The sequence below is a fragment of the Podospora pseudopauciseta genome (assembly GCF_035222475.1).
Source record: "Podospora pseudopauciseta strain CBS 411.78 chromosome 5 map unlocalized CBS411.78m_5, whole genome shotgun sequence".
NCBI classification, from domain to species: Eukaryota; Fungi; Ascomycota; class Sordariomycetes; order Sordariales; family Podosporaceae; genus Podospora; species Podospora pseudopauciseta.
In genome coordinates this window covers 1,903,741-1,926,878 of record NW_026946665.1, presented here as the reverse complement: position 1 = coordinate 1,926,878, position 23,138 = coordinate 1,903,741, and the positions used below count along the sequence as shown (strand labels likewise).

Here is a 23,138-nt window from a genome sequence, read left to right as displayed (position 1 = left end):
CTGACATGCACGTGAAGGTAAAATCGGGATCCTGCATTCAGATATGAAGATTGAGATCGTCACAATGTCTCTGATATTCCCCGCATTCCACTCAACGTTACCCGGTACAGTTACATATCAGGATTCACCCATTGCTATGCAACCAGCCGTCAAGACTTGGCGTAGGTTTAACCTCCGACCTTCCCAGAACGGTGGCTAGTATTTACCAGCTTTCTGGGATTCCCTCCGTCCGGCTAAAAGGCATTTGCATTCCAGAAGCGGGTCTTTCGGGGGAGTTTCCAAGACATTGAAACCCCAATTCCAGTAACTCGTAAGTGGCTGAGAAAGTCTCAGTCGACAGTAACAACGGGATTATGCAACATAATGTTGTGTCATGTCGTACGTCAGTGGTGGCAGTCCGGGCTGTTTCGACCATGTCAGCGACTCATGACCACAACAACCGCTGGGAAACAGTGACACTTGCATTTGGAGGGCCGCCCCTCTCAAGCTTCTTGTCGGGATTCTGCATCTCCCTCACCAGCTTGTACAACGGATCCTTGTCGACAAACTCATTCGCGTTTTGGTACTGGAAGAGACGTTGCATGTTTTCCGTAGAAATAGGATTAATGACTTCGTGCCAGATCCTCCGTCTTACTTCATCGTATTTGTCGAGAATAGAGTCCTCTGCCTTCTTGTTGTCAATGCCGCGAAGGGAGTCATACAAACTGCCAACATCTGCGATGCCTCCAGTCAAACCCATGCCTCCACTGGTTTGCAGTCAGCAACGGGTCTTCTGCTAGGACCTGTGGCCGAATAATGACTTACAATGGATTGCAAAGATGGGCTGCGTCAGCCGCAAGCAAGAAGCGTCCAACTCTCATCCTGTCAACACATCGCTGATGGACTTTGTACGGACTGAAGTCGACAAGCTGATATTTCTCAGGGGTTGGATTGCCGGGTAAGATTGCTCGAAATTTGGCTGGTTGTCTCTCCTTGAGTTGGTCATAGGTGAGTCCACCGATCTCGCCATAAGTTACGCGATAAAGCCCATCAGGCTGTATCCTTGCAACCATGTGCCTAAAGTCATATCAGAACCAGTTGACGGCAACGCTCGATATCAAGAAAGTTGATGACTCACCAATGTTCAGGATGCACAAAGAACTGACTGTCATCAAAGTCAACGTCTTTGAACCCATCATAATAGATGTTTGTCGCAACAATCTGCTTGTCCCAGGTATACCCTGGATACACCCAGTCACCAAACAATTTCCGCCGAATGATGCTATTCGCGCCATCACAGCCAACAACGTAATCTGCCTCGCGTATCGCGGTGCTTCCATCGGCCTTTTCAACCTTGACCCAAGCCTTGCCTTTGTCAGCATCCTCGCCAATCTCGACAACCTTCCGACCATACTTGATCTCAGCTGTGCCTTGACTCTTCACATGTGTCTCCAATATTTTCCCCAGTTTGTGCAACGGAAGGCAGACCATGCGATGTCTGAAGGCGGCTGATTCTGGGTCATCCCCGGGTTTGAGGGCCGGGTTGGTGATTTTGATGAGTCGACTCTTGTCCTCGCCTTCCAGTCTTCGCCATGATACTCCGTCAGGGATGAATCCTGCTTCTCGGACATCGTCGAGGATACCAGCACGGTCGAATTCGTGGCAGGACTCGGGGCTGTAGTGGCTGGCGCGGGGGTTGGTGTCGAGGCCTTCGGTCTGTTCGATGAGCTCGACGGGGATGGAGGCCCGGGAGAGGAGGAGGGTCAAGAGGAGGCCGGAGGGGCCGGCACCGACGACTATTACTTTATCAAGGGCCATTGTGGGTCAATGGCGAAGATAGATGTAGTGCAAGAATCTGTGGCTGCTGTCTTTGACTTGATAACTTGACTTTGCTTTAAGTTTCTACCACCTAGATAGGCAGGCCTGTTGATAACAAAGGTCTTCTGGAATTTCGGGATCTTGAATTATGTCCCGAGCAGGAATTCAGTCATCCCCGCTTCTCCGCACCCATATCTCTATTGCCATGGCACCACCGACACGGCAGCGGCTTTCCCTGCTCCAACCGTCCCGTTCTGTTTGACAGGCGGATAATTTGGAAGTGATTCAGACCTGATAGCTCATATATCCGAATGAAGTTGCTAGCATGGACAGCAACACATAATCACTGCCTTCTCTGTGCTGCTTCCAGATCAGATGGATTTTGCCCCTGAACACCTGACGCCTGTTGGATCGAGACCAGTCCAAGTGATGATTACAACAACTTCACAAAAACAACCCCCCATACCCATCCCCCTCCCCAACCTGCACATCAACCACGGTACTATTCCCAAACTCCAGCCCACTAACCACAAACCTCTCCCCCTCCCCCGGCAACCCAACCCCCGCCTCAACAACCCTATCCTGCACCCGTCTCGCAACCTCCGCAAACTTCATTTTCACGTCCTCAAACCTCTCATCCGTCAACTTCCCACCCCTCTTCTTCCACCTCCCATCCACCACCACCCCCTCCACATCCCCAATATTCCCATGCAACACCACCGCCGCAACCGGGTCCCTCCACCCCCACATATTCGGCCCCGTCCCTCCATCCCAAATCACCAAATCAGCCTTCGCCCCAGGGGCAATAATCCCCAGATCCTCTCTTCTCAGCGACAGCCCCCCGTTCCGCGTGGCAAGTAAAAAAGCCTGGTTCGCAGACATGGGGTTGTTAACTGGCACCTGCCAACGGTTTAGTACTTCTGCGTAGAGGAGCCGTCGGACAGATTGCAGCCACATGCGTGTTTGGGTTAGGATATCGGTCGAGAAAGTGAAATGCGTGTCCACCCCGATCGAGGCACGGTCGAGGATTAGATGGGAGGTGGGGTGGGTATGTCCGTAGTGCATCTCTGACTCGGGTGTTATGCTGATGGTGTGATTGTATGTGCGGAGGAGCTGGGCACCGACGGCGGAGAGGAATGATGCGTGGGAGAAGACGATCGGTGTGGTTGGGGGGATGGAGGTGAATAAAGACTGGGCGGCGAAGTCCTCAGGGGAGTTTGTGATTCCATATGGTCCCTGGACGGAGTGTGTTGTCAAGACAGAGGCGTTGGTTTCGTGGGTGAGGGAGATGATGGTGGAGATTATTTCTTGGTTTGGGTTGGGACCGAAGCCGTCGTACGCTATCCCGAGGGTGGTTGGGGTGTTAAGGTGGGGGGCTTCGGTGAAAATGGAGCGGTAGTGGGCGAATTGTTCAGAGAGGGGGTAGTTTTCTAGTTCGTGGAAAGCGTAGGCCCAAAAGACGCGAGCGCCGCTGTCGATGGAGGCTTGGAAGCTGGCTGAGGAGGTGGCGTTGGAAAAGGTGCCGTGGGCGTGGTCGAGGGTGGTGGTCACGCCTGCGTTGAGGGCTTCGTACAGGCCGGCGAGTTGGCTGTAGTAGATTTCTTCTGGGGTGAAGGGGTAGTTGGCTGCGGTGGGGAACTCGCCGAAGCGGTTGAAGTAATCAACAAGGGAGGTGTTGCTGCCGAGGGTTTTGTAGGCTGTTTGCCAGCCGTGACGGTGGGTGTCGATGAAGCCGGGAGTGAGGATTTTGTTTGTGATGTCTACCTCTTCCACGTCTGACGGGATGGAGACCGAAGAGGGTGGAATTGACCCAGCAAAGACGCTGGTGATGCGGTCGTCGGTTACCAAGACAGAGCCATTGCGGATGACATCGAGAGAGTTTGTTGCACGGTCAAAGGCAATGATTGTGCCTCCGGAGAATAGGATCGATGAAGCTGAGGCGCTCTTGGCTGAGACAAGAAGTCCCGAGAGGAGGACCCCAAGATGACTGGCGTGCATGGTGTTACCAAGACCGTCACTTGTTGAAAAGATAGGTCTGCGAATAAAAGCCAGTCATCGGGTCGTCAAGACAACCGTCTGCCACATCTCTTATATCTCCCAACATGAGGCTGATGTACATGCTCACAGCGACGTTGCATTGCCCAGCACCTTCGGGATTTACAGCGTCATCGCGAAGAATAATTCCGATCGGGCGGGTTTACAACCAATATTTTGCATCGCCCCACAGAATGAACGCAACCATTCTTCGCTTTCTAATGGTTGGTAATCTGGTTGGACCTGGTGATGCTGATCCAAGACTTCGCAACCGACAGCTTGGTTCGGTCTATTGGCCACGTGCTGAGCGGCGTTGGGGAATTACTTTGAGGAAATCCGATGACATGCTGACGGGAACAGCTGTTGGCTTGTGTGCGTCCAGTCATGATGAAAAGGTTGGAGAAAACACGGGATCGCACATCTCACCTCATCAACATTGTGACTGGTTGATCATGCATAGCATCTTTTCCGATCAAATGAGGAGATATCTTACCACATGGCTGGCATTCGGTACCACCGAAGATCCCTGAATATGCTCTTGGTGTATGTGAGCCATGAGTGCAGAGGTCACTGGGGAGGTTGCCGCGGGAATCCTTCATTCGCTCCTTGGGAGCTATGTCCAGCGCGGAGAAACAACAACATTGGTTGGCCTGCCCGGCTAGCTCAATCGGTAGAGCGTGAGACTCTTATGGAGTACTCCGAAATCTCAAGGTTGTGGGTTCGACCCCCACGTCGGGCTCAAATCCCGTCCTAGACGATTCTTTTTCTTTTTTGATTTAAAAGTCACCTGCCAACTTTCTGTTTTGTTTTTGTTTTGTTTATCTCTTGCGCAGGAGAGTCATTCCGCTGGCTAATGCGAAATCGGAGGGCAAGAAAAGAAGTTGGCTTTTATTAGCCAGCCCTGAGCCCCTCTATCTACCAAAAACCGCATTAATAACTAACATCTGACCCCGTCATCTCCCATTTAGACGATGCACTTAGCGGCATGTGTAACCGCCATCAATGACGATATCCGCACCCGTGGTGTAACTGCTCGCATCGCTAACCAGATAGACATAAGCCCCCTTCAGCTCCTTGGCATTCCCTGGACGGTTGAGGGGAATCATGCTGTTCCACAGATCCTGAGTCTTTTGGTCGATAAAGTCTGACAGTCCCGTGTCGATGTAGCCAGGGGAGATGCTGTTGACGCGAGCAAAGCCGCGCCACTCGTTGGCAAGAGACCGGGCCATGTGAATGCAGCCGGCCTTGGCGACGTTGTAAGAGGTCTGTTCCTGAGGGTAGTTGGCGATGTGGCCGGACATGGAGGCCGTGATGACAAAGGATCCTGTGCCGCGCTCCTTGAAATGGGGTCCCACTGCCTTGGCGCAGTAGGCTGTCCCGCTGAGGTCGGTTTGGACAACGCGATCCCATTCTTCCTTGGAGTCGTCGAGGAGTCCCCCGTTTGCTGTGGCGCCGGCACTGTTGTGAATGTTAGTTTGTGTTCAATGGCCCAAAGGTTGGATAATAAAGCCTACTTGGCGATAAAGGCGTCAATCTTCCCAAAGTCCTTGATGACGTCACTGACCAGACGTTGGCAGTCGGAATAGTCGTCAATCTGAAGCTTGTAGCACTTGGCCTTGATGCCGTACTCTTTTTCGAGCTCGGCCACGTTCTTCTCGGCGCCCTCTTTCCTGGAGGCGTATGTGATGGCGACATTGGCTCCCATCTCGGCGCAACCGCGGGCAGCTTCAATGCCCATGCCTCGGGGGCCCGAAGCTCCTGTCACGACAACTACCTTTCCCTTGAGGCTGAACAGGTCGCTCAGCTTCTCAGCCTTGGGGACAGCATTGCCTGTTTGCGCAGTCATTGTGATATGGGTGTGTGGTTGTTGTGTATAAGTGAGCTAAAGCGTGGGAAAAGGGTGGAATGCAGTTGGAAGTGGGTGTGACAAACAAGAGGGGGGAAAGAGTGATATATCAACATGTCGGCGGTTTGTTAAGGCATCGGGATGTGGCAACACTAAGCGTCGACTGCTGATGTCATTGTCCGTTTTTGACATGAGATTTCTTGGGTGAGGATGCAGCAGGAGGACGGGACTGGAGTAAGAAGGAGTGGAGGGGTCGGTGGACATGTCATTGTGTGCTAGCAGTGGTGTGGTGGGGAATGGGGGTTATGTTAGTGAACAAGCACTGAAGCAACGCAGCTGTGCAACATGGCCGCGAGGATACAGTGAAACAAAAGGGATTCCCATCATCGACACAGGAATACCAGCCAGCACAAACAATAATATTCCGTCGGATGTTTTAAGCATACATTCCCGACCACTGGATGATGCTCTGCTGATGTTTTTCCCAGGCTGCGGCCAGCTCAGCGGCCTGGGGCCATGTAACAACAGAAGTGGGGGCGTCTCACAAACAGAAGAGTCGCTGACTGACAGTGAACAAGTGGCCGGGCTTCCAGGCAGTGCCGCCAAACCCAGCGACCGGCCGTCGCTATTATTGAACACGATGTTTGCTATGGACCTGTGGACTTCATTCCGGATGATCGCCATCGTCCTCCGAACCGACCGACTTCATCTGCCGACATCAACGTCACACGGGGCCACATCAACATTTCCACTTTGCTCCATTCTGATCCGCCCAGAGCCGCCAAATGCCAACATCAAGACTCGGAATGACGACAGCCAGGAACCTCCAAGCAAGTGCTTCCCAGTGATGTCCCGCGCAATGTTCTCGTCCAAGACACCCTGTGTACACACACATCGACAAGAACCGGCCGTGTTTCTCAAACATCGCCTACCGAGCTTCGCCCCGACCGCCAAGATGACAGACCAACGGAAGAACTTTGCTGTGCCGTGATGGGGTTAGGGTTGGATATGGAACACGGCACTTGTCACGGTCATCACTTGGGCCAACACGCCGCTCTCGAAGCTGTTCAACTCCGAAAAGAGCCATGTCATGGCCTCAATGTTTTGAAACGCGGGTATTATTGGGAAGCCCTCTCAATGTTTCGACCACGGGCAACCGACAGGTCGGGTCGCCCACACACCAGCCCCACCCCATCGCCACCACCGTCTCATTGTATTAGTCCAACAAAGCGTTGTTGTTGTTGTTGTTGTTGTTGATGGCTCTCTTAAAACACTTTTCATGGCCGTTCACGGTCGCACCTTTTGAATTTCTTTTCCCTTTCGTCATATCCTCTGACATCCGAATGACCCTGGCTTGGTTTGGGCCATTCATCCCGTTGTTGTTGTTGTTGTTGTTGCTGCTGCTTGACTAACACCAGGTTTTACGAGCGATCGAAGAGAGAGAGAGAGAGAGAGAGAGAATAACACGCCAAACAGACGAAAGAACGCACGCTCGGTAGTTGAGGGTGGAATTACTCACACAGAAGGACAAGATGGGACCCACACGACGATCTCCGAACCTCATCGAGTATGTCTGGCCTTGTGGTCACCACGACAATGTTTTGGTGGAAAAGGCACCGGGGATCTCTTTTGTGAGAGGGGACTTTTCACTTCCTATCGCCAAATCACCAGAGGAGTTTACAGAAGAAGAGAGGAAGGGCGTGCCCGGGCGGCGGAAATGCTGCAGGTGCTGGGCATCGAGCAGTTTGTTCAAGCCGCTCGAGGTGTGCGGGGAGTGTGATCATGCCTTTGTCGACTGCTCAAACTGCATGATTGTGAACTCTTCTGGGTCACGGGAGATTGCCACCAGCGACAAGAAGGTTGTGGGAGAGTTTGATCAGACTCCCGAGGCGTGGAGGTGTGGGGAGTGTGAGGCCATTAATGCTTTTGATGATGATGGGGCTTTTAATGGGTTTTTGGCGCCAAAGGTGGCGGATTATGCGGAGGACACGGCCTGCAAGAAATGTAATGCTCCGTTCAGCGAGGAGAATTGGGTTATTAGCCCGTTTAGCATTTATCTTGGCACGTGGAATGGGAGGAAGGTTGCTGAGGGAGGGCCATGGCATTGGAATTTGGAGTGGCACCGGGATAGGGTTGGGAAAGATCACAAAAAGGAGGACTGCTACGGGCCGAGGAAGAATGGGAGGCGGAGACGGGAAAATCCATGCATCAAGAAGGATTTCACCGTCGAGGCACCAAAAAAGAATGAGGTTGTTCCAGTCCCCGTTGCTGTTCCAACGGAGCCAGAACAGACAGAGCCATCAATCCTGTCTACACCACCAGACTCGCCATCACCATCACCGCAACCGCCAGTCGATGAGCCTCCAGGAGAATACCAACCCCCGGCATCCCCACAACTAGAGGTCGAAGGTGACGAACCACTAGACTCACCTGGTTTCACGATCGGGGACTACGGAGATGATGGCATTCCAGAGGACCACTCACTGTATCAAGAACGACATCTTTCCAACCCATACGATGATCAAACAACAGCTGATCTCGGCTCATACTACAACCCTCCACCGACTATCCCGTACGGCGAAGACGAAGAAGATGGGCAGACACTTGATGACTACTACCAAGAAAACCCGCCATTGGAAGATGAGCCTGATTTCGAGCCAGAGAGTCTCGAAGGTCAACCACGGTTCGAGTTTGTCGTTTCTGGACCGCAGGAACATGCTGCCGATGAAGAGAATGACGATCCCCAGTCAGGCGATATTACCTCAGGAGCGGATGATGCGGAAGAGCAAGGTCTTGAGTCTGATGAGCTTGACCTAGGAGATGTTGGCCTTAAAGTCTCCACTGGTGATCAATCCGTCGCTGGTGATGAATCGGCATCCTTGCAAGATGAAGAGGCTGGTCTGGACCAAGATATGCCCGTTGAGGATAACCTTGACGAAAAAGAAGAGCATGATGGCCAAGAACAGGTTTCTGATGGCGAGGGTGTTGAGTCAGGGCTGGATCAAGAGCTAGATCAGGAGCAGGTTGATCATGAAGAGCCTGTTCAGGACGACGAGGTGGACCAAGACGAGGCTCAGCAGGACGACCAGCACGAGCAAGTTGAGCAAGACGGCGATCAAGACGAGGAGGTTGAACAGGAAGAGTTTGATCACGGCGAGGTCCACGAAGACGAGGATATCGCAGTCGACGACGATGTCATCTCCCAGCCTCAAACCCCCATCATTGAAGATGCATCAAATGACGAAGACACTCGGGCCGATGTCGACCAGGTGCTGGACTCCCCTCTTCCTTCAACGGAACCAGAGGACTTGGTTCAGGACGACGACGACACCGTCGATTCTCAGAGCATCCCAGAAGATGAAAAAACCCAGGAGCTCGCCGATGCCGAGACCCTTTCCGCGCACCAAGAACATGACGCGGTCGACGATGACCTCGCCCAAGAGCACATCTCCGACTCTGAGCAGTATAACCAAGCTTCCGAGGATGGAAGCTTCCAAGACATCAACCAGGATGAGGTGATTTCTGACAACTTTGAGGAGGTGGAATACAGCCTGAAAGATCCCGAGTCCTCTGATGAGAATGGAGAGCGCCCCATGGGGACCGACCACGAGGATTTTCAGCCTGGCCAGGGCGAGGTCAATGATGATGGGCTTTACGAGCAGGATTCCCCTGAGGAGGATTTCTCTTGCGAGGACCGACAGGAAAGCGAATACGTCGCCGAGGATGAGGAGGCGAACGTAGAGGTGGATCGGTATCCCGACCCGGTTGATGAGGCTGTAGAGGAGGAAGCCGTCCATCAAGAGGATGTAAACCTACCAGAAACCAACACCTCCGAAAACCTTGCCCATGCCGAGCTTTCAGAAGACGACTGCGCTGAAGACGACTACGAGCAAGGTCAGGCTACCCCTACCTCAGACGACGCTTTTCCAGAAGATACCCTCAAAACTGAAGACGGTGCCTCAGATGACGAGGCTCGTTCTCCACATGCTGAATCGTTTGATGACGAGTTTCCCGACGAGGCGGAGACATCATATGAGAACGCCTCTGACGGCAAGGAGGAATTATTGGGGCAAGACGCTGATGAATGCACCTCTGCTGCCTCGGACGACGAGCAAGTTGTGGATGAAGATGGCGCCGAGATGACAACTGAAGACCAAGAAGAGGATCTTCCAGCGGAAGACTGCCCCGCCGACGAAGATCAAGTCCAATACGGAGAGGAGGAGGCCCTTGCTGTGGAAGATGATGATTATCCTCTGGAAGATGCCGATGAAGCAATTGAGGCTGATCGCTCATTCGAAAACAGTTCTGTCGACGGAGGGTTCACGCCCCAGGATTTGACTCCTGTTGAGAGCCCCATTCGTGACGAGTTCCCAGAGGGTCGAGTTCAGTCTGACCGTGAATATCTCGACGAGGACGATTCTCAGTCCGTTGATGACGGTCAGGTCCAATCCGAGAAGGAAGCAGCATTGGAAGACGAGCATATCGTTGAGGAGGCTGTTGCTGGCCAAGAAGTCAACTATTCCTCTGGAACCCAGGATTTCACTGATGAAGAGGCACCTGTTGATGAAGCCCTCTACGATGAAGATGCCCAAGACAATCCCCCGGACAACGATAATTTCGTCGACGAAGATGGATACGCATCTGAAGTATCTCCCGCTGAAGACGAGATTTGCAATGAAGAGTACCAACACAGCGACCAGGAATACTTCGACGAAGATGCCGAGTTTACTGCTGACAATCAATACGACGAGGAGCCTGCTCCGGAAAATGATGAATACCCCGAAGATGACGAGCAGCAGTTCACCAATGGCGAGGAAGAACTCAACACCGAGGCCCTCGACAACGATGCTCCGCCATACGACGAAGATCTCCCCCTTCAGGAAAATGAGTATCAGCCGGAGGAAGAGAACTTAATTGACGGGGAGCGCTCTCTACCTGAGGATTTCGTCGAAGAAGCTGACGGTGAAGGTTTCGTTGATCACGACGACTCGGAGCATGACGACGAAGAAATCCCTGTTGAAGGCCAAGAATACGAAGAAGACCCCGCCTACGAACAGGAAGAGTATCCGTCTCAAAACGGCGACAACCAGTTTGACGAAGTGGAGCCTGTCGAGGACGGCGAGTACCCTGAGGATGACGCTCAGTATCAGGAGGAAGCACCCGTCGATGACGGCGAATATGCCGGAGAAGACAACGCCCTGTACGATGAAGAGGCTCCTTTAGAAGATGGCGAGTACACCCCACAAAATGACGAATTTGTCGACGGTCAACGCTCGCTTGATGATGAGGTCTTTGAGGGCGATGGCATCCCTGTTGATGATCAGCCACTTGAGGACAGGGAGGATGAGTACTACGACGACGAGCACGCTATTGACGACGAGGCTTTTGACAAGGAGCTCCTTCAAGAAGAACCCCTTGACGAGGAGCCGACTGACCAAGAAACCCTTGATGAAGAGCCGATTGACAAAGAGCTGCTTGAGGAAGAGCCCCTTGGTGACGAACAGGTCGACGAAGAGGGCTTCGAGGAAGAAGTCTCTGAAGAAGTTGTTCTCGAAGACAACGCTCAGCCTGAAGAACCTCGAATGACCGAAGAAGAGCTCCGTGAACTTGAGGAAGCCTTTGACGCCGACTTTCTCAACACCATCTCTGGTGACTTGGGTGTTCTCGAGATCCCTACCGCTGACGATCACATCACCTTTGAAGAGCTTCACAATCAGAAATGTGCAGAGTCAGAAGGAGATGGAGAGCTAGATCCCGAGGCTGAGGAGGTCTTTGAGTGCGAAGCCGACCTCGAAGAGCAACAAGACTTCGACGGCCAGGAAGAGTTTGAGGGTCAAGACGAGGAGGAGCACGAAAGCCAAGACAACTTTGATGGGCAAGAAGACTTCGAAGGCCAAGAGGATCTCGACGGCGACGGCGAACGCTCCCTGGATATTGAAGATGAGCAGGAATATCTTGAAGATCAAGAACACTTTGGCGACCAGGGTGAACTTGATGGGAATGAGGACCTCGATCAGCAAGAGGACTTTGACAACCAAGACGAGTCCCAAGACCAGGAAGAGCCCCAAGACGATCAGCATTTCGACGACGATGGTGAGCGTGGGTCGGATCTTGAGGAGGACCAAGAAGATTTCGACCGTCAGCAAGATTATGACGACCAACCGGAATTTGATGGCCAAGAGGGCGTTGAAGGTCGGGAGGAACTCGACGCACATCCAGAATTCAATGACCAGGAAGAGGACTTTGAAGGCCAAGAAGAATATCAAGGCGAAGATGGCAAACGCGATATCTTCCTCGAAGCCGAGGAAGGACAAGACCTGCTTGAAGAAGATCAAGAAGGTGAATATCTCTCCAGTCAAGACGAAGCTGCTGAGTTCGAAGACGACTTCAACGAGGACGAGCTTCTCTCTGAGTTGCTCGACGAAGAAGATGACGACGACCTCTTCACCGTCTACGATGACGACGAGGAAAAGTTTGCTGTTGAGAAGAATATGTATGCTGTTCTTGATACTCCTGCGGCGGCGATGTATGGTCCACCTGGTATGACTCACGACCTTGGCTGGGATGAGGATGAGGATGAGGAGGAGTATGATGAGGGAGAGGAGGGAGAGGAGGTGTATGGGGAGGGAGAGGAGGTTTATGTTGAGGGTGAGTCGTTGGAAGAACCAGAGTATCTCGAGGATGGTGAGGGTGAAGTTGAAGAGGGGGAATTCCTTGACGAGGAAGATGGTGAGCGGGAGCTTGATGAGGACGAGATTGCAGAGGACGAGGAGGAGTATGTTGAGGAGGGTGAAGAGGAGGAGCTCTCTGAAGAAGAATACCTCGAAGGCGAGGAAGAGTACGCTGAAGAGGAAGGCTTTGAAGGGGAGGAGCAAGGTGAGGGCTATGATGAAGAGGATGGCGAGCGCGGCTTGGATGAGGAGATGGAAGAAGGTGAGTTCGCCGAGGAGGGTGAGTACATGGACGATGAGGAGGAAGGTGAGTATGCTGAAGGTGAAGAAGAAGATGGGTACGTGGAAGGCAAGGAGGGTGAATATGGGGAAGGTGAAGAGGGTGAGGGCGAATTTGATCCAGAAATGGACGGCGAGTTTGAGGATGGTGAGCGTGGTTTGGATGATGACGAGTTTATGGACGGCGAGGGAGAATATGTTGAGGAGGGAGAATTTGAAGATGAAGGTGCAGAGTTTGCCGAAGGCGACGAATTTGGCGAAGAAGGAGAGTTTGCTGAGGAGGGTGAATTTGGTGAGGAGGGCGACTTTGAAGACGGTGAGCGCGGTCTGGACGAAGACTTCGATGGCGAGGGTGCGGAAGGGGAACAAGAGTTTGCCGAAGGTGAGTACCAGGAAGATGGTGAGCTCGCCAATAGTGAGGAATTCGGGGATGAATTCGCAGATGGCGAGGCTGCTGAGGGTGAATATGCTGAGGGTGGATATGCTGAGGATGGTTTGCTGGAAGAAGACTTCGCCGAGGATGGCGAGCGCGGTTTCGACGATGGAGAGGCCGGCGAACCGTTCGAGGAGGAGCTTGCGGAGGAGGAATTCGCCCAAGACTATCCTGAAGGCGAGCTCACCATCATTTCACACATGACGAAAGACAACTTTGCTAACAATTCCACAGGTGATGAGTTCGACGAAGAGATGGGCGAGGATGTGGGCGAAGAGCTTGGAGAAGGCGACGAATATGCTGAGATGGGTGATGAGTTTGGCGAAGAGGGTGATCGGGGCGAAGACATGGAGTTTGGAGAGGAGGAAGAGGAAGCCCCATTCGGAGAGGAAGCCCCATTTGAAGAGGAGCCTCCATTTGAGGAAGAACCCCTGTTTGAGGAGGAGGCTCCAGTGGAGGAGGAGGTATATGAGGAGCAGATCATGGAAGAGGGGTTTGACGAAGACCCAGTTGAAGAGTTTGGTGAACCAGAAGAAGCCATGTACGAGGATGCCACTCAGGACGAAATGTATGACGAAGGCGACCGCACCTTGGAGCCCATGGATACCGGTTTTGAAGATGGCTACAGGCCAGAGCCCGCGGACGAACCAGCATTGGAAGAGCCCTCATACGACCCGGAGTCCGCCTACGAGCCGGAGCCTGAGCCAGCATCTGAAGCTGAGTTTGACCGTACATTCGAAGCAGAGCCTGAACCTGAAGAAGTCTATGAGACTGAACCAGAGCCGGTATATGAACCGGAGCCAGAGCCTGAAGTGTATGTAGAGGAGGAGATTGGTGACTATGAGCCAGAACTGGAACCAGAACCAGAACTTGAACCCGAACAGCCCATGGAAGAGGAATTTGGCGATGCGGAAGGCGAAGCATTTGCGGAAGACGTTGACTTCGTGCAAGAGGATGATGTGGTATTCGACGAGGGCTTTCAAGATGAGGAGCCAGTCGAAGAAGCATTTGAAGAGCCAGCTGCGGAGTTCTATGAGGAGCCAGTTGAGGAGTTTTACGAAGAACCAGTGGACGAGTTTTACGAGGAACTGGCTGAGGAGGTGTACGAAGAACCGGCTGAGGAGGTGTATGAAGAACCGGCTGAGGAGGTGTATGAAGAACCCCTTGTTGAAGAGGCGTATGAAGAACCAGTTGAGGAGGTTTACGAAGAGCAAGTGGAGGAGGTGTACGAAGAGCCGGTTGTTGAAGAGGTGCACGAAGAACCCGTTGCTGAAGAGATGTATGAGCAGCCTGCTGCAGAGGAGCCTGCTGCAGAGGAGCCTGCTGCAGAGGAGCCTGTTACAGAGGAGCCTGCTGCAGAAGATGCGTATGATAAGCCTCAAGAGGAGTTTGGAGAGCCGATTCAGGAGGTATATGAGGAACAGGGGCCAGAGGTGTACGGGGAGTTGAATGAGGAGCCTGTTCAAGATCTATATGAAGAGCCGGCTCAGGATGTGTATGAGGAGCTGGCCGAGGAATCCTACGAGGGGCCAATTCAGCAGGAGAGTGAGGAGCCGGCGCAGTATTTCTCTGAGGAGCCAAGTGAGGAGGTATACGCGCAACCTGATGGGGAGGCATATGAGGAGCATATTTCACAGCCCATTGAAGAGGCTGCTGACGAACCTGTCTATGATGATTCTTCCGCGGAGGTTTACGAGGAGCCGGCATCTCAAGAGGAAGACGGTGAGCCGACATACGATGAGCCATCCCACCACGAACCAGGATATGAGGAGCCAGCTTCCGAGGAAGAGATTGTCCAAGCAAACGAGCAAGCCGCTGCAGAAGTATACCAGGAACAGACCTACGAAGAACCAGACAATGAACCAGCAGTCGAGCAGGTATCGGAACAATACGTCGAAGACCAAATATACAACGAAGCGACAGATGAATATATCCAGGAGGACCTCGAAGAGCAACCGCAAGATGCGACATACGACGAACCAGCCCAAGAGGATTTCAATGAGCCAATTGCTCCAGATTCCCAAGAGGAGTGTCAGAATATGGTCCAAGAGCCAAATCAGGAACATGGCCAAGTCCCAGTGGAACAAAGCTACGAGGAACCAGGGCAAGACCTGTATTCTGGACAAGGCTGGGGAGGTGATCTGACAGAAGACGAAGCTCCATACACTGACGAGCAGCCCGAATATCATGAAGAACTTCATTCTCAACCAGAGAATGACGTTCTGCCCGTCCACCCCGAGCCCACGCCGTCTTATCAAGGGCCAATTGACAATCTCTCGCCTCCCCCATCCCCACCGCTAAACCAACCACAGCTGGAACCCGAGATCCGGGAGGATGAGAGCGAGACAATCATCGTTTATTCTGATGAAGAGGTGGTCTATTCCGTGGCACAAGGGATTCATCAAGCCTTAGATGAAGAATCTTACAATCCCGAGGAGACCTCTGGAAAGCCCCATCACACAGACGAGCAGTTCCCTCGCCCAATCACCCCAGATGATGACACCTACGGATCCAATGCACTCTCTCCATCCTTCAACAACCATCTGAAGAGCCCTGCAGTTGCTTCTAACTGGGGACGTGACTCGCAGCTACTATCTCCAAGACCGCTCACCCCGCCACCCGAAGATATGCAACAAGATGTCGAGTATGTCTCGAGCCCAGTGCCTGGATGGGATACAAGCCAACACAGACCCGTGACGCCGCCTGATGACCCTCACGATCACGAGATGCTCTCACCTCTTACCTTTCAGCAAAGCCCACTGGTCAATAGTCGATTCACTTCCACCGAGCTCTATCACCAGGAACAGGACATCGAGGAACAAGATGATGCTTACGACCATACGGGCTGGGCTGGTGAGAACACAATGAGTTTGCCACAAGCCCCTGCGGAGGTTGACCACATATACCCTGCTGCTTGGCCTAGACCACCAAAGTTTCCCGTTCAACAAAGCACCCGTGGATTTGCCGCACCCCCCAGCCCGATGGAAAGCGCTCAGTCCCCCGCAGTTGATACTAACACTTACTTGTCGGAACCTGATTCCATTGGCGACGATCGACGACTCTCGGAACCTGAGTTTGAGATCATAAATGCGGATGCCAGAAATCTCGACACATACGCCCCGGTTGAGCGTTCTCAAGTCTCCCACCAAATGCCACCTCAGTCACCACAACGTGTTTCCAAAGACTATTCTGCCCGCCAAACATCAGTGTCTTCGGTGCGAGTGGAATCGGTGGATTACCAAGTTCCTCATGGTCGGCCATCCATAGAAGAGTGCATGCAAGATGAACCAGCAAGCCCATACGAAGATTACACCTATGTCCAACCAGAGCAGATTGCGCAGGATGGCTACGACCAACAGCAGCCAGAGTATCATAGCTACACATCATCACCCGCCATTATCGTGCAGGAGGAGAGAGTTGTCGAGCAACAACAATATCAACCTCCCCCTCCCCCTCCACCTCCAAGCCGCCCACTGAGTCTCTTTCCCAAGCAAACGCACCCAACGGAGCAACAGACTCGAAGTGCCAACCCAGGGCTAAGATCCAACAGTCAGGACGCATATCAGGCCAACGAACCAATGCAGCTGAACAGTGTCTCGGATAACAACACTCAGGACGCGGCAACAGCCAATGTCACTGCTAAGCACGGCGGCAACACCCAAAAGTACTTGTGGCTGCTTCCTCTCATGGCTACAGCAACGCTTGGATTTGGCTTGGAATCACTCGAGGAGCAGTATCATACCTCCACCGGCAAATCATCTGGGTGGACATTTAAGGGTCTCTTTGGATTTGGCAAGCAAAAGCAGAGTACCACAGAAACGCCCGGGAGCAGCGGCAACTCTCCGATTGTCGAGCAGACGGAGCAATCTCGGCCAGTTTCTCAACCAACGCCTCCCAACGCGACAAGTTCTCGCGGACTGAATGTCGTGCAAAACAACACTTCACGGACACCTAACCTAGCGCCTCAGCCGACCAACGAGTGGAACGTTGCCAACGACACCAACGTTGAGGAGCCTGCGCCGAAGAAAAAGGGCTTCTTCGCATGGTTCGGCCGACGCGATAATACTGTGGTCACCGATGTTGAAGCCCCCAGTCCGATCCCTCAAGAGTCATATGAAATGCGGAACACTCGCCAGGCCCGCGCCATGGAGCCTACACGACAGAGCGCCATCTACGGCAACATGGCAACAGTCGAGCGTGGCGCACAGAATTTCCAGTCGCCTCACATGATGGCAGCCGAACGGCTACCCGCCGACAAGGTTGACGAAGCATCTAAAAAGCGAGGATTCTGGGCCCGGTTATTTGGTAAGAAGTCTCAACTACAAAAACAGTCACCACGAGCCAGCCCGCGCGAGGCCGTCTCGGGTGGTTCACCTGATATCGACGCTCAGAAACCGGAGAAAAGGAAGGGCTTCTGGGCCAGACTGTTCTCTCGTTCCAAGAAAAAGACCCAGTCTACGGACGACATTGAAATGGGCAAGATGAACACCCAGGAGGACCAAATAGCCCGTGTGGGTCGTGTCAAGTCTGGCAGCCCGCAACTCATGCAAGGTCCAAACAGACGCACTTCCGCGGTTGGGGCCATTGTTGGACTTAATGCTCGCCAGCAGCAGACACCTCGGCAATGGCAACAGACCATCCCTGAATACAACGAAGCTGAGTTTGACGAGCCACCCAAACCTAAGAAGAAGAGGGGCTTGTTCACTCGTTCAAGAGCGAAGAAAGCAGCTACTGTCAAGAACAAAAACAAGGACAAAGGAAAGGGGAAGGCAGCGCAGAAAACTGACGGGGAGTGGGAAGATATCGACGAGCAGAGACACAAGATGACTCCCCGTCCACCAACTCAACCTAAGCCTGCTAGAGTGAAGAAGTATGGAGCGGTTGTGGGTAACAGTGAGGGACTTGCGCAGCAGCATGTCACTGGTCCGAGACAGAAGGAGAGAGGGAGGGCTAGGACGGGTGCGGCGGCTGTTAATCCGAAGAACTGGTTTTGGATGGATGTTTACTGGAAGTAAAGACGGGAGTTAATGGGGGTATTTCTTTTGTCAGATTTTTAAGTGATTCATGTATAATGTTTTCTCCTGATGACGGGTGAGGAGATACCCGGGTATACACATCAAGGCGTTGGGATTGGGCATATAAAAATCGGAGAAGAGGTGTTTGGAGTTGGTGGTAATTTATTGTTTGATATTACGCAAGGAGTACATGAGAGACCGTTGCTGGGACGGCTTCATGTCGGAATATATTTTATCTTCTTCAACTTCTCACTTTGCGCTCATTCGTACCAGTTGACCAACTCAGCCTCCTGTTAAACCTGCAACAAGACTCTTAAAAACAATCCCAACACCGTCACGAGTTTATGGTAAGCCCCTTGAAGTCTTCCCCCATGAGAGGAAGGTATATGACACAAAAAAACGACGTCTAATGCCAGGCAATCCTAATCCCAGTAATTCAACAGTATATCGTCAATCCCTGTAGTCATCCCATATAAAACAACCACATCGGGATATTCCCAGCTAACAACCCAGCCATGAGGCCGGGCTAAACCTGCGGCTTATGGTGAAGGGCGAGGAAAAGGTTGTTGCGGTGGTTAGGCAGGTTGCTGCCCGTGGGCTGGCTGCTGCAGGTGGTGGGGTGTTTGGTACTGATAGACAGACGGCTGCCCATGGGCTTGTTGGTGCTGATGGAGGGTTTGCTGCTGGCAGCATGGGTTTTGCCCGTTGCTTGGTTGTTGCTCATAGCCTGGCAGCTGCTCATGATCATGTTGCTGTTGATAATCATGTTGCTGTGGGCGAACTGATTGCTGTCAAGCCGTGACGTTGCCCAACGTACCTAACCAACTCTGCTTTGGCATCAAAGCTCTGGGACATCAACCAAAGGTCGGATGACCATGACAATTTCTGCGGCTGAATGCCCTAATACATGGCAATGTTTAGATCACGAACACAGGAACTTTAACGAGGTATGTTCGGATTAGAGGAATCAATGTCGATTTTTCCTCCATCAGAGTCGCAGGGATTTCTACAAAATATCTACCAGTCGATCATCACTGGTCGACTGGCTTACACAAAAGCTGCCAACATCATCAGGAGAGCAGTGAAGCCTGAAGAGCCACTGAGAAGAGTATTAGAAGAGGCGCCTGCGGTGACGACAGGTGGGCGTGAGGTGGTTGGTGTAGGGCCTTGGGGCTCGTCGTCATCTCCGGGTCCATCACCACCGTCACCACCATCATCGCCATCACCTCCATCACTGTCCCCATCCCCATCTCCAACACCGCCACCTCCATCACCACCATCTCCATCACCACTATCTCCAGGCTGAGACGTCTCAACCGGCCCTCCACCACCACCCCCAGTCTTAGTAACACTCACAAACCCACTCCCAGGCTGACCCCCCCCAGGGGTAGTAGTAACAAACTCCCCATCATTATCACCATCCCCAACCGTAATCGTCTTCGTAGTCGTCTCACAAGAACTCAGCCGGCTAGCACTAACACAACCGCACATAGCAGCAACCGACTCAACAACCTTCACCGCTCCAGGAATACCCCCACAAGCCCCAAGCACACAGTTGACAGCAGTCGCCTGAATGGCATCGCTCGACGCGCACTGGCAATTGTGGTCACCCCTTTCGCAGCCGACGGCACCACCGGCGGACTCGATGCAGGCTGTTGCGCAGACGGGAATGGCGGATGCTTGGCCAGCGCAGGGGGTGTGGCAGATCACTGCTGTGGTGGTGGTGACGATAGATGGTGTGGTGATGGAGGGTATAGGCGGTGTAGAGATGTCCAAGGTGGTCGATTCTTCGGGGCAGTCAGATGTCGGGGTGGAGGATGGCTCGACCGTCGAGGTTTCTACCGTCGAGGTCTCGGCGGTGGATGTCTCTACAGCGGTGGTCTCGACGGTGGAGGTTTCAACGGTGCTGGTCTCCACGGTGGAGGTCTCAACGGCGCTGGTTTCCTCAGTCGACGTCTCAGCTGTCGACGTAGTCCCCACAGTGCTCGTCGTCGGGCAAGCAGTCGGCAGCGGCGTGTTTCTCGCTACACACTGACACATGGCCACGGCAGAGTACACGACGGGAATAGCATTGTCGAAGCCACCACAAGCATCGATAACGCACAGTACGGCATCGCCTTGGATAGCATCTAGGTTTTGGCATTGGCAGCCGTATTCTGTCCTGCCGCAACCAAACTTCTCGCCCGAGTTCTCAATGCATGGTATAGCACAGCTGGGAATGGCTTCAAGTTCGGCGGAGCAAGGGAAGTCACCGCAGGGAGCCTCGGTGATGATTGGCTCCTCGCTTGTGGTTGTGGTCGATGGGCAGGGTGTAGGCAGGGGGCTGTTGGAGCCCACACACTGGCACATGGCCACAGCAGAGTACACCACCGTGATAGCATTGTCGAAACCACCACAGCCTTCGATTACACAGTTGACCGCAGCTCCTTGAAGGGCGTCGAGGTTGTCACACTGGCATCCGTAGTCGGCCGTCGCGCAGCCTAGACCCAAGCCCGCTGACTCGATACAAGGGATGGCACAGCTGGGGATGGCTGCTAGTTCTGAGCCGCAGGGGAACTCGCCGCAGGACGGACCGGGTGTGATTTCAGATCGGCCATTGTGCTGAAGAACGGGAGTGGGAACAAGAGCGAGGACGCCGCATGCTGCTGCCAAGAGGATGGGCACAGTTGCGGTAGAAGATACCATCATAGCCTAGGTCCCTATGAAACCTGTAAATGAAAGGAGGGGGTGACCAAAGACTCTTCTTCTTGAATGGCGTGATCAGCGTCGAGAGCTTTTATACCAGGCCTCAAGGTCTTTCCGCCTGTTGGTTCTGACAGCGTAGCAACGAGCAGCCATCACGAGCTTCTCCGCATGTACCACGTCTTGGCCCGCAGCAATATTAGTAGTAGATTAAACCAGAAGCTGTAGATGCTTGTGATAGATGTATATCAAGGATTTCATTCGTTCAAGAGATGGCTGCGGAGAACGACAAGCCCTGCTTCCCCGGATTTGCTGTCTTGTGGAGGGTGACACCGAGATACCTCTGCAGCCCAACATGCAGGAACTTGCCAGAAGGGTCATCATGCAGTCTTCTAGTGTGTAGAAATAACCTGTATCGTGCAGGGCAAAAGTGTGTCATGGGTGGGAATATTGAATGTTGGTCCATGCAATATCATCGGCATCTTCTCGAGACATATGCTTGAATTTCAGGTGGGCATGCGCATGGCTTCATCCTTCTGGGCTCTGGGTTGTTGGTAGCCTGAAGTACACCAGAGGTAGGACGATTTCCATGAGTGTTAACACCCGGCTTTGCTCCCAAGCAGGCCGGCTCGGGTGGTAGTCATGAGTAACACCGAGTGGTTGCTACTCCATAGTGCGACCTCGCTCCAGGGTAACTCACAACCAAGATCGCAAAACATCCTTTTCCCCGCAAAGACAACTGTTCTCGCAAACCCAGTGTGACTGCTGATTCTGACCACCAAGCAGACAAAACCGGAAGTTCCCCCGATCCACATGCTTGACTTTGTGCTGCTTTCCGTATCTCTAATTTGCCGTCAACCTGAGAAGATAGGCATCAGGCCCAAAATCGCAGTTTTGACTTCAACTCTGTTCCAGATGCTCTGGGCTGTCCTATGGCCGTGTAGGCTGTCAAGTTAGTCCAGCCACCAAAGCTACCATCAGGAGCCATACTAGTGAGTGTCCAGCCACCGAATCTACCGACAGAGCGCATAGATGTTCCCTTCTCTGTTTCCAAAATCAAATGTCAAACCCCTCCCTCCTCCCAACGTCCTAGAGCCTCGGCAATCCTCCCCTGATCCTTGTCATGCATCGCGAAAGCTGCGGGGTCGATGTGACTTGGCGTCTGGGGAAATCGGAAATCGTGCGCGGCCCGCTTTCGAGCTGCGGAAGGAAAATCCGGGGAGGTCGGTGGGGAGGAATGACGGTCGGGAGGTCGGTGGTTGCTTGGTGAGAAAAGAGAGAAGAAGGATGAGTTGAGAATGTGGTCAGTGCCGTTCTACATGGATGTGATTGCTGTCTATTGCAGGCGACGCGCGGACGTGTCTGGGCGAGAGGCACAGTGCGTGCCGGGGGCAGGGAGCTCATCCTAGACTTCAGCGCTCCCATCTCACCCCTGTAACACTTGCCATCCAGCAGGTTGGCTGTTCTCTCTCTGTCTCCAGCGCATCCAACACGCTACTTCGTATCACATCATGATCTGCGTCAAGAACTGGTGCAAATCTGAGGCAATCCTTCGCGCCTGACATGCCTGCTGGGTTTTCACATTCGTCCCCTTTCCTTCGTGCAGACCACCACCCAATGCGAGTTTGAGTTTGAGGAACTGTCTGCTCTCCACAGCCTACGGCGTATCAGCATCACCCCGAGTGCACTCAAACAACGGCTTGAAATCACTCACCTCTTCGATACTCTTCTTCATCACATATAGAATCACCGTCACTTCTCTCGTCTGACTGAGCCGCGACACGCGACCGATGGCTTGGTTCTCGACAGACGGGTTCCATTGCGGTTCGAGGATGTGGACGCGGCGCGCCACATTCAGGTCGTTGAGCCTGAATGAGTGTTAGCTAACAACAAGTGTTCAAGGTTTCAAGGTGACAGGTCGTGTTCATACCCCATCGATCCCGTTCCAAATGTCATCAAGAGCACCGGCACATCTTTCGTTCGAAAGTCGTGCAGCGAGGCCCTCCCGTCGTTCTTTGATCTCGAGCCGTCGACGCGTCGAAAGGCGATATTGTGTTTCTTGAGGAGGTTCTCGACAAGGTCAAGAGATTTCATCCAGAAAGAAAATACGATACTGGGTGGATTAGCGGTTGATTTGGTAGCGTTGTAACAGGGTCGGGACATACCTCTTCTCGTGCCGCGCCATCTTGCAAAGATCTTCCATCAATGCCTCGAGTTTTGACGGGCACGGGACGTCGGCCCCTATGCTATTTGAGCTGACCGATTGCTGGTTCGGTAGGAGGTTCTCGCCATTGTCATATTCTCCACAGAATGGACAGGTCCCACTGACGCCACTGGACGAGCGACTCTCAAGCAGCTCATCGTGAAATTTGATACAGCAT

At 53.0% G+C, this 23,138-nt stretch overlaps 6 protein-coding genes and 1 non-coding gene across 7 annotated transcripts; 1 reads left to right on the top strand and 6 right to left on the bottom strand.

The window, feature by feature from the left end:
* Positions 1–100: 100 nt before the first annotated feature.
* QC763_510480 (uncharacterized protein) lies at positions 101–1,972 on the bottom strand. The gene is made up of 3 exons (XM_062913633.1): positions 1,118–1,972; positions 805–1,056; positions 101–746 (listed from the first exon to the last, which is right to left on the bottom strand). The coding sequence occupies exons 1-3, from the start codon at positions 1,795–1,797 to the stop codon at positions 425–427; spliced, it is 1,254 nt and encodes a 417-aa protein (XP_062765151.1). The 5' UTR covers positions 1,798–1,972; the 3' UTR covers positions 101–424.
* Positions 1,973–2,241: 269 nt separating this feature from the next.
* QC763_510490 (uncharacterized protein) lies at positions 2,242–3,795 on the bottom strand (the record flags this gene model as incomplete). The annotated part of the gene is made up of 1 exon (XM_062913634.1): positions 2,242–3,795. One exon carries the CDS (start codon positions 3,793–3,795, stop codon positions 2,242–2,244), a length of 1,554 nt encoding a protein of 517 aa, XP_062765150.1.
* Positions 3,796–4,483: 688 nt separating this feature from the next.
* Positions 4,484–4,570, bottom strand: QC763_0078440. Its single transcript has one exon. It is a non-coding gene; the product is annotated as a tRNA-Lys (tRNA).
* A 52-nt stretch (positions 4,571–4,622) lies between these two features.
* Positions 4,623–6,132, bottom strand: LXR1 (L-xylulose reductase). Its single transcript, XM_062913635.1, has 2 exons — positions 5,346–6,132; positions 4,623–5,289 (listed from the first exon to the last, which is right to left on the bottom strand). The coding sequence occupies exons 1-2, from the start codon at positions 5,675–5,677 to the stop codon at positions 4,809–4,811; spliced, it is 813 nt and encodes a 270-aa protein (XP_062765149.1). The 5' UTR covers positions 5,678–6,132; the 3' UTR covers positions 4,623–4,808.
* A 1,077-nt stretch (positions 6,133–7,209) lies between these two features.
* On the top strand, positions 7,210–13,676 carry QC763_510520 (uncharacterized protein; the record flags this gene model as incomplete). The annotated part of the gene is given in 3 exon segments (XM_062913636.1): positions 7,210–12,016; positions 12,278–13,628; positions 13,640–13,676. The coding sequence occupies 3 exon segments, from the start codon at positions 7,210–7,212 to the stop codon at positions 13,674–13,676; spliced, it is 6,195 nt and encodes a 2,064-aa protein (XP_062765148.1).
* A 5,446-nt stretch (positions 13,677–19,122) lies between these two features.
* On the bottom strand, positions 19,123–20,760 carry QC763_510530 (uncharacterized protein; the record flags this gene model as incomplete). The annotated part of the gene is made up of 1 exon (XM_062913637.1): positions 19,123–20,760. The coding sequence occupies one exon, from the start codon at positions 20,758–20,760 to the stop codon at positions 19,123–19,125; it is 1,638 nt and encodes a 545-aa protein (XP_062765147.1).
* A 1,060-nt stretch (positions 20,761–21,820) lies between these two features.
* QC763_510532 (uncharacterized protein) lies at positions 21,821–22,942 on the bottom strand (the record flags this gene model as incomplete). The annotated part of the gene is made up of 4 exons (XM_062913638.1): positions 21,821–22,022; positions 22,419–22,625; positions 22,688–22,870; positions 22,923–22,942. The coding sequence occupies 4 exons, from the start codon at positions 22,940–22,942 to the stop codon at positions 21,821–21,823; spliced, it is 612 nt and encodes a 203-aa protein (XP_062765146.1).
* Positions 22,943–23,138: the final 196 nt, after the last annotated feature.

Coding starts and splice junctions, on each gene's coding strand:
- LXR1 (XM_062913635.1), bottom strand. CDS start 5,677: ATGACTGCGCAAACAGGCAATGCTGTCCCCAAGGCTGAGAAGCTGAGC. Junction 5,290..5,345: donor ATTGACGCCTTTATCGCCAA/GTAGGCTTTATT, acceptor CATTCACAACAG/TGCCGGCGCCACAGCAAACG.
- QC763_510480 (XM_062913633.1), bottom strand. CDS start 1,797: ATGGCCCTTGATAAAGTAATAGTCGTCGGTGCCGGCCCCTCCGGCCTC. Junction 1,057..1,117: donor TTTGTGCATCCTGAACATTG/GTGAGTCATCAA, acceptor ATATGACTTTAG/GCACATGGTTGCAAGGATAC. Junction 747..804: donor GCCCATCTTTGCAATCCATT/GTAAGTCATTAT, acceptor ACTGCAAACCAG/TGGAGGCATGGGTTTGACTG.